This window comes from Panicum virgatum, chromosome 9N (genome assembly GCF_016808335.1).
Source record: "Panicum virgatum strain AP13 chromosome 9N, P.virgatum_v5, whole genome shotgun sequence".
NCBI lineage: Eukaryota > Viridiplantae > Streptophyta > Magnoliopsida > Poales > Poaceae > Panicum > Panicum virgatum.
In genome coordinates, this window is record NC_053153.1 from 22,405,412 (window position 1) to 22,414,896 (window position 9,485).

At 54.6% G+C, this 9,485-nt stretch overlaps 2 protein-coding genes across 2 annotated transcripts; both read right to left on the reverse strand.

Annotated features, from left to right (window-relative positions):
* Positions 1–421: 421 nt before the first annotated feature.
* LOC120687289 lies at positions 422–4,091 on the reverse strand. Its single transcript, XM_039969274.1, has 3 exons — positions 3,786–4,091; positions 2,425–2,685; positions 422–1,683 (listed from the first exon to the last, which is right to left on the reverse strand). The coding sequence occupies exons 1-3, from the start codon at positions 3,818–3,820 to the stop codon at positions 1,593–1,595; spliced, it is 387 nt and encodes a 128-aa protein (XP_039825208.1). The 5' UTR covers positions 3,821–4,091; the 3' UTR covers positions 422–1,592.
* A 279-nt stretch (positions 4,092–4,370) lies between these two features.
* LOC120692913 lies at positions 4,371–5,793 on the reverse strand. The gene has a single exon (XM_039976299.1). The coding sequence runs from the start codon at positions 5,739–5,741 to the stop codon at positions 4,773–4,775; it is 969 nt and encodes a 322-aa protein (XP_039832233.1). The 5' UTR covers positions 5,742–5,793; the 3' UTR covers positions 4,371–4,772.
* Between the last annotated feature and the right edge of the window lie 3,692 nt (positions 5,794–9,485).

The following is a 9,485-nucleotide window of genomic DNA, read 5'->3' on the forward strand; positions in this document are numbered from 1 at the left end:
TCAAAATAATTGGCTCAAAATAATTCTGTAACATATTCACTCAAAATAATTCGCTCAAAATAATTCTGTAACAGATCGCTCAAAGACATATTGCTGATCAATTTTCATAATAGAAGTTCAGAGTATCAATACTGATGCTCCTAAAACAAAAAATTAAGTATCAATACTGCTCACCATCTGGTGCAACTAGCAGTGCTGGGTGACTCACCTTGAGCATGACCATCTGCTTCCAGACCACCTGCTTCTGAGAAGGCTCTTCGCCAATTGCAGCAGTATGGCTGGGCGTTCGGGTTACCCGAAAAATTCGGGTCGGGTTTTTCGGGTTTGAAAAATTTCGGGTTTTGAAAACTACAACCCAAAATTTGCTAAAAATAATCGAAACCCGACATTTCGGGTACCCGATAATTCGGGTTCGGGTTCAGGTTTTACCCGAACAACCCGAACTATCCTAGACTCTACAATACACCGCGGCTCCTCGCTCGCAGTTGACCAAGCAGGCAGGCAGCCCGCGCGGCCGGCTCGACGCCGTCCCTCCCTGCGTGCGTTGCGGCCGATTGGCGCTCGCGGAGGGGGCGCGCGTACTCGGGCTGTTGCCGCCGCCGAAGCCCCACCCGCTCGCGGGACTGCAGGAGCAAAAGCTGAGGGGGCGTGGAGGAGGCAGATCTGGCGGGCGTGGACTCAGGATCCTGCTCTGCGCGGGAGAGACGGAGGGAATCGGAGAAGGACGCGAGGGCGAGGAGGAGATTGGAGAGGTGGAGGAGCTTCAAGATGCGCATGGGCGGTGGGCGCCGTGGCGGCGGCCGGCGTGCGCCCGGGCGGGGGGCATGATGGCGGCGGCCGGCAGACGCTTGGGCTGGGGCGCGGTGGCGGCGGCCAGCGGGCCCTGGGCGGTGGCGTGGTGGGCACCTCCAGCTTGAGACGAGGACGAGATGCTCCGGCAGGCTGTGGCGCGGTGACGGCGGCCGGCGGGCGAGGGGCGGTGGCGCGGTGAGCCGGTGACGGCGGTCGGCGCGCGAGGGGCGGACGGGCGACTCGCGACTCGCGAGGGGCGCTGTGGCCTGTGGCGGCGTGACTGGGGTGGGGCGGTGGGGGACTGGGGGTGCTGTGGGGCGCTGTGCCTAGGTTAGGGTTAAGAGGTTTCATGGGCTGGGCTGCAAGCCTACAATGAGTAAACACATCTATGGGCTGGGCTGATTTCGGGTAGTTCGGGTACCGTAGCCCAATACCCGAACTACTCGTAATAATTTCGGGTACCGTGGGTTAGAACCTGAATTGGGGTTCGGGTTTTTCGGATTCGGGTTTTTCGGGTTCGGGCTCGGATTTTTCGGGTTCGGGCTTCGGGTATCGGGTATTTTGCCCAGCCATATGCAGCAGGATGGATATGTCTTTGCTTTACCCCCTTGGGCATTTTTTATACATGGTTCACATGATGACAGTTCACATGGTATGCATCGGTTCACACTTAAGTTCACACTTAAGACACTTCATAATAGAGCAGCCAACAATTTCAGCATATTTCAGCATTAGGAAATTTCAGCACATATCAATTTCACAAAAATATTTGGTTGACTTAGCATATACCAGATTTCATCCTAACCAATAGAACAAGTAAATCTCGAAATTGTATACTTGGTTTCAGATTCAATACCTGCTCCAAATCTCCAAAATGACAGATTTGGAAACCTGAAAATGACAGCAAATATTTGTCAGTAAGTGTACAAGTCTACAATTATGAGCAAACAATTTTTCAGCTAGTGTACTAACCTCAATTATCAGCAAACAATTTCATAGTAAACTTGGTTGCTGAAATTTCAGAGTTTCATAGTAAACTTGGATATGCCATTAAATACTTGTGGCCGATGTTTGGACTACAAATCCTAGATAGGACTTATGGTCCACAACTCAAAGGATTGGATGTATTCAGTGTTAGCTCAAGGTTCAGAGAGGGATTTCTAGTTCATTGGGCTATTGAAAAAAAAATCTAGCAATTTGAGCTCCATGTATACAGTAGCAATTCCTATAGGGTTCCCAAAATGACAGATTTTAATCCATTTTTCCTTTGAATCAAAGGAGGCTGAAATTGTTCATGAAAAACATCACTGATCCATATATCATGCTAGTTTACTGTCATGGGGAAAAAATCAATTCCACAAATTGACAGATATACAGTGCTAGGTTATTGCATTATTGTCCAATTCCTACACAATCCATATATCATACATAGGTAATTCCACAAAAAAAGGTTACTGTCAAGGGGAAAAAAATCAACACTCAATCCATGCCCTCAACTTCAAACATTACTGAATCTATAGAGCATAGAACATCACTGAAAAAAATTTCATGCACCATTACTGGAAATCATGCTCCTACACTTGCGTCCACTGATACACATAAGCAAAATTGAGCACAGTTCAGAAACAATACCATGTCGCAGGATCAGAACATTGGGGGAAAAAAATCCATGGAGCTCCGATGGGGCTCTGCCCAGTGCTGCCATAGAAGCCGTTGACGTTGACGTTGAAGGAGTTCCCGTCGGTGAAGGAGCTTGGTGGAGGATCTGCGCCGGACCTCCTCTGCCCCAGGGATCGCGCCGTCTCGGCCGACCTCCTCTGCTCCGGCACGGGCGGCACCCGACCTAGCCCTGTCTTCCGCATCGTCGCCGCCAATTCCTTCCGCGATGGAGCTGCAGCTATGGCTGGGCGTTCGGGTTACCCGAAAAATTCGGGTCGGGTTTTTCGGGTTTTAAAAATTTCGGGGTTTGAAAACTACAACCCAAAATTTGCTAAAAATAATCGAAACCCGACATTTCGGGTACCCGATAATTCGGGTTCGGGTTCGGGTTTTACCCGAACAACCCGAACTATCCTAGACTCTACAATACACCGCGGCTCCTCGCTCGCAGTTGACCAAGCAGGCAGGCAGCCCGTGCGGCCGGCTCGACGCCGTCCCTCCCTGCGTGCGTTGCGGCCGATTGGCGCTCGCGGAGGGGGCGCGCGTACTCGGGCTGTTGCCGCCGCCGAAGCCCCACCCGCTCGCGGGACTGCAGGAGCAAAAGCTGAGGGGGCGTGGAGGAGGCAGATCTGGCGGGTGTGGACTCAGGATCCTGCTCTGCGCGGGAGAGACGGAGGGAATCGGAGAAGGACGCGAGGGCGAGGAGGAGATTGGAGAGGTGAAGGAGCTTCAAGATGCGCATGGGCGGTGGGCGCTGTGGCGGCGGCCGGCGTGCGCCCGGGCGGGGGGCATGATGGCGGCGGCCGGCAGGCGCTTGGGCTGGGGCGCGGTGGCGGCGGCCAGCGGGCCCTGGGCGGTGGCGTGGTGGGCACCTCCAGCTTGAGACGAGGACGAGATGCTCCGGCAGGCTGTGGCGCGGTGACGGCGGCCGGCGGGCGAGGGGCGGTGGCGCGGTGAGCCGGTGACGGCGGTCGGCGCGCGAGGGGCGGACGGGCGACTCGCGACTCGCGAGGGGCGCTGTGGCCTGTGGCGGCGTGACTGGGGTGGGGCGGTGGGGGACTGGGGTGCTGTGGGGCGCTGCGCCTAGGTTAGGGTTAAGAGGTTTCATGGGCTGGGCTGCAAGCCTACAATGAGTAAACACATCTATGGGCTGTGCTGATTTCGGGTAGTTCGGGTACCGTAGCCCAATACCCGAACTACCCGTAATAATTTCGGGTACCGTGGGTTAGAACCCGAATTGGGGTTCGGGTTTTTCGGATTCGGGTTTTTCGGGTTCGGGCTCGGATTTTTCGGGTTCGGACTTCGGGTATGGGGTATTTTGCCCAGCCATAGCCGCAGCGCCCTTGCGCACCCGAGCTTCGAGCTGCATCCATCTTCAGCAGTTTTTGCGCCGCCGCCGCCACCCTCTCCTGCCGCGACATGGTGATGAGCACCAAGATCTGAATGCTGCAGAGGGAAATAGAGCAGGGGGAGGGGGGATGGCGGCAAAGTTTCGCGCCGAAAGCTCGGGCGCGCGCACGGGATCAGGCCGACGCCGAGCCGCCGCAGCTGTCGCACAACGGCGGCACGAGTCGTCGATTCGCTTTGGAGCGAGGCCGTCGCCGAACGACTCGACGGCTCCTCAGTTAATGCCACGCGCGGGGGGGGGGGGGGGGGGGGGGGGGGGTCTTGCAAATTGTCTTTGCATGTCGACGGCTCGGCAACGGCCGTTCTACGTGCCCTTATGATACAGCCTGCTGCCGGGTGCAAGCAACGCATGGTGGTGGTAGACCCCACTCGTATTTATTGTGCAGCCGGGAGGTCAGCCCATAGAAGGGGCCGTACAGTGTATTCTACCCTCTCTCTTTTGCTTTCTCTCCACATAGAATCTCACCAGCTCTACGCAGTTTATAATACTTGCTCTAACAATACGCATACCAAAGAACAAAGAACTCTTGTGCAGGGTGCACACCCTCTACATTTATTCAAGAGGCTGTACTAATTTACAGTAGACCCATGGGCAGTCACATAACTGTACTTTTGCATGCAAATATATAATAGATCCTACTTACACATACTCACATAGTGATCTCCTTAAGTATAATCTACATTGGAAAGAGGATGTGCTGAAAACTTGATGAGGGCTCCGGGGCTGCAGCCTCTTTGCCTCTCGATCGATGCTGATGCCGGGGCTGCGGCCTCTGGCACGTAGACGGCTTCTGTACATGGCCTTGCCCCGCCACGGGCATCGATCGACGATCGTCGGTTGTGAAGCATACATGGGTACCATACGGCGTCTGTTAGACCGCCGGCCGGCCGGCCGGCGCGGCACCATGCCGTGTCTAGACGCGGATGAGGGCGGGGGCCTGCTGGAGGCGGCGCTGGAGCTGGAGCTGGCGCTGCTCGGACTCCTGCCGCTGCAGGCGCAGGTGCTCGTGCTGCCGCCGGATGAAGCTCTCCGCGCGCCGCAGCAGCTCGTCCGGCGCGATCGCCTCGAGCACGTCCCGCGTGCGCCACCCCAGCTGCCGGAGCGCCGACGGCGCCGCCGCCGGAGGCTGCGGGGCCGCCGACGCCTTGCTGACCGCCGAGACGGACTTGCGCATCGCCCGGCGCGTCGCGGCGGCCGTCTCGGCCACGCGCTGCAGCCGGGGCAGCTCGTCGTTGCCCCACGACTCGCTCTTCTGCACGACCACCGGCCGCGCCGCGCGCCGCTGCACGATGGACTGCCACAGCGAGTCTATGGACACGTCCTCGTCCTCGCCGTCGTCGGCGGCGCCGGCGAAGGCGAAGGCTACAGGCGTCTCCTGGTCCTGGACGACGCGTCTCTCCTCGTCGGGCTCGCGTGCCTCCGCCGCCGCTGACGCGCCGGCCAGCCTCGGTCCCGGCGCGTCCTGGCCGGCCGGTTTCTTGCGCACGCGTGGGCGGTCGGCTCGCCTGGCCGCCCTCGCCTCCCGGGCCAGCCTCCTGGACACCGGCGCCGCGTCGGCCGCGCGACGGGCGGCGCTGCCCGCTTCGGAGAAATACTCGTACTCGGACGAAGACGTGTAGAGGCTATCCGCGGTGTCGTGCACGGCGTCCTCGCCGGCGGCTGCCGAGGACGAGGCAGCGCTGTCGTTGGTCCTGCCGCGGCGGGAGGACGAGAGGAGCCAGATGATGATAGCGTTGGCTGCCACCCACAGGAAGACGGGCGACAAGAGGAAGTCGGCGGTGGCGATTGCGGGGACGTAGGAGCCGGCTGCTGCCGCCTCCGCCGTGGCGGCGAGGACGGCCAGCACCATGGCAACCGCCGCCGCCGTGGGGAGGGAGTCCATGGAAGGCGGGAGTAGTTGCGCGATCCGGTGGCGTGTGAAGGGCCAGCAAAGTGGCGAGTGGTTTATATAAGGCCTGGCCTGGCCGGCCTCTGTCGAGTGAGAGGTCGGCTTCTGATTGCCGCCTTGGTGCACGGAGAGGTAAAAAGTAAAGAGCTGGTTGTCCTGGCCTCCTGCTCCTGGGAGACTCCTAGCAAGGATTTTGGATAATTACTGCACGTCAGTCCGGTAAGTTACCCTGCCACGTCTCTGCGGACATCTATGGGGCACGTGACTTTTTCTTTTAGACAATTATCTTCTTTCAACCCTTTTATTTGGTCCTCAAAAAAGAGAAAATGATCTTAGTCATATTTTTGTAATTGTAGAATGAAACAGAAAAGAATGATGTGGCCTGCGGAAAGGCATTAAATATTCCACCTAAACAAATGTGAGTAAGGTCTTGTTTAGATGCGAAAAATTTTAGATGTAAAATACTGTAGTACTTTCGTTTGTATTTGGTAATTATTGTTCCGCTATGAGTTAACTAGGCTCAAAAGATTCGTCTCGTAAATTATAGTCAAACTGTGTAATTAATTATTTTGTTTAGCTGTATTTAATACTTCATGCATGCGTTTAAAGATTCGCTGTGATGAGAAATTTTATGAAGTTTTAGAATTTTAAGTGCATCTAAATAAGATCTAACTGGAACTTGAAGGCTGGATAATTTCACTAGAAACAGTCTCGATTCTGAGATGGCCATGGTCTCTTTCAAGAGCTGCGACTCTCGAGACAGGCCATTATGAACCGCAGTTCATAGGTCGGGGTCCGGGGGACGTACAAGTCCGCGGTCGTCTCGCGAGAGTCAGTCAACTACCAATCCCAAGTTCCCAACTCACCGAGCGCGACGCGGCTCTGCGCTGGCCCTGAAATTTCTCAGGCCGGGCCCACCATGCAGTGACAGCTACTTTACCTCTTGTTTAGTTTCCTTCAAAATTCTAAAACTTTATATAATTTTTCGGACATCAAATCTTTAAATATATGCATAAAATATTAAATGTAGCTAAATAAAATAACTAATTATACAGTTTGTTAATTTGTGAGACGAATTTTTTAAACCTAGTTTACTCATGATAGAATAATAATTACTAGATACAAATGAAAGTGCTATGATACTCTACACCTTCCATTCTTTCTAGAGCGCGGAGCAGGTCTCCGCCTGCATGTACTTGGCTGAGGTGGAAATAGAAACTTATCTCTTCCCCAGGAAAAAAAAAAGAGAAAAGGAACACACACCCATGGCTTATGTCAACACGCATTTGGTTTACACAATTGGCAGCATCATGACACGCGCGAACCTGGCTACTACCGTGACTGACTGACTGACTAACCTTCGTGTTACCTGGGGTCGAAGATGATGCTTGCTGTAGCGTCAGCGACTTACTATCCGGTCCGGTGGCGTCAAGAAAAGAGAGAGAGAGAGAGGTAGGACCACCCGTCCCATTTCCCGGGGTAGTGCATGTATCCGACGACGGTGCAGGCTTTTGTTTTCATGGCTCCTGGAGTCACAGCGTGAAAAGGAAGTGCACTTGTTTCACTGCAAGATGGGTGGAGTATATATATGAAAACGAATGCCTCCGTTGATTTTTTTTTTGTCCCCAAGTCCAGCAGCGCGTGGGGTGATGGAAATGATCCATCAAAGCAGAGCTTATCAGACGCAGGGGCACGGACGGGACCCTGTTGCGCTGCCTGCGCACCCACCACCCTCCCTACCCCATCTATCATCTATCTATCTATGTATCTAAAACGCATGCACCGGCGGGGCGGCACCGTCGTCGGGCCGCCGGCGAGAGAAAAGAGAAGGAGAAAAGAAAAGAGCGCGGCTGCGGCGATGCTCCGAGACGACAGGCCAACCGATCCCCGTCGCCACGGCGCGCGACCCGATTGGCCGGGCGAGTTCCCGCGGCACATGGGGGCGACGACCTGCCCCCCGCGCCCGCTACCCGACGAGCCGCTCTCGCTCTCGCTCGCAGACATCCATTATCCAAACCGGTTAGTAGGAGGGAGCTAATGATACAAGTACAACTCTATGTTAGTGCGCTAAGTAAACTAAAAATCATGCGCTCTTCGTTCAGAGCTCGTAGCCCAGGTACCCAACCCAACCTCTCTTTTCTGGCGTCCGAGCGCCGGCTACAGTCTGCTGACACAAGCGCATTCAGTACGCTGCAGAGCAAGGGAATCTTGAGGAGCTATACTACTACTAGTACATTTTTTGTACGTCCATGATCCAAAATCTATGTTGCGAGACCACGATGATGTGCGCTTAGTGGGAGACGTGTCCTCGGGGGAGTGGTCGCCACGCAGGGAAACGGATATAAGTAAGCAGCAAATAAAAGCAGATTAGTTTCCTCTCCTCCTGATGGTGTTAGGTGTTGGCATCGTTCAGGCGCTGCTGGTGCTGATGCAATGCAACCACCACTCGCGCTTCCAGAGCCCAACTGCTCAAGACGGGGAGGCCAACATGATCGATCACTGGCAAGGAATTCGACCAGGACAAAAGGTCTCTGCGTGATGCTGAATTGAAAGGAGCCCCATTTTTTTTCCTTGTGGACTCGTGGTAGCTTGGTCGATCGCCCCTTCCTCGTGCGCGGAGCGAGCAAACGTTGTGAGTTGTGACCGTAGGGAAAAAAATAAGTTTTGGCGTCTGCGTACTCTTCTTCCAGTGTCACCGGGAAAATGACGGCTCCTGTTTTGTTTTTGGTTTTGAATCGCTGCTGTGTTCTGTTCTGTCAGACGCTTGTTTTTTTAGGTTCTGTCAGATGCTTGGTTAGTACTCCCTCCGTCCCAAAAAAATATAAATCTCATTTTCCGAGAAATCAAACAATTTTTAATGTTGACTAAGTTTATACAAAAAATTACTAATATTTGTGTCTCCGAAATGATGTAATATAGAAATATATTATATGATTAATCTAACGATACTTATGTTGTAGTATGTATATATTAGTATTATTTTGTATGAATTTAGTCAAAGTTGAAATTATTTGACTCATTAGGAAATGAGATTTACATTTTTTTTTGAGACGGAGGGAGTAACAGCAGCAAGGTGAATGACGGGTAGGATTTCTTAATGCTGCAATGATACGCAGCTCTTTTGAGTATTCAAGGAAAAAAAAAGAGTAACTGAGCCGTAGGCACCCTGCATTACAACGCTAGCCTGCCTCACCCGAAGTTACCAGAGCTCACCAGCCACGCACACGGTGGTCACAGGCACGAGCGTCTACAGGAAGGAGGATATTTGGACGGACGAGGACGGCCCTTGTCCGGGCCCCCCTTTCTGCCGACTGTGCCTGGATTCCGGCGTGTTCATCGTGCGTGCTTTTCCCCACGACAAGGCTTGGATTCGGACAAGGTGATAAGCCGAGCTAGTAGGCACCGAAAGTGACACGCGCCCACGGCGGCGTCGCCGGGCGATCGATCGAGCAACCACCGTGTCCTGGCACCGCACGGTGCTGGAGCGGCGGAGCCTACCGCCGTGGCTCGCTTCGTTTCTTCCATTCGGACATGGCACGGTTGCGGAGACCGGGTGGACACGGATAGGTACCCGATGCAATGGACGGCGGCGAGGGCGGCCGCCGCCGCCGCCGCTTTCCGGCCCAGTGGATGCGCTGTGGGGTCGCGCGGTGCCTCCTGGATGCGGCCGGAGCGGGGGCGCCGCCGCCGGCCGGCGTCTACCTGCGAAGCTGCACCGCACAAAACCAGCACCTCGTT

Excerpts from the sequence above, each read along its gene's own strand:
- LOC120692913 (XM_039976299.1), bottom strand. The coding sequence starts at position 5,741 with ATGGACTCCCTCCCCACGGCGGCGGCGGTTGCCATGGTGCTGGCCGTC.
- LOC120687289 (XM_039969274.1), bottom strand. The coding sequence starts at position 3,820 with ATGCAGCTCGAAGCTCGGGTGCGCAAGGGCGCTGC. Across the intron at positions 2,686-3,785 it reads CGGGTGCGCAAGGGCGCTGC|AGCTCCATCGCGGAAGGAAT; the intron begins GGCTATGGCTGG and ends AGCCATAGCTGC. Across the intron at positions 1,684-2,424 it reads TGTTCTGATCCTGCGACATG|GTTTCCAAATCTGTCATTTT; the intron begins GTATTGTTTCTG and ends TGTCATTTTCAG.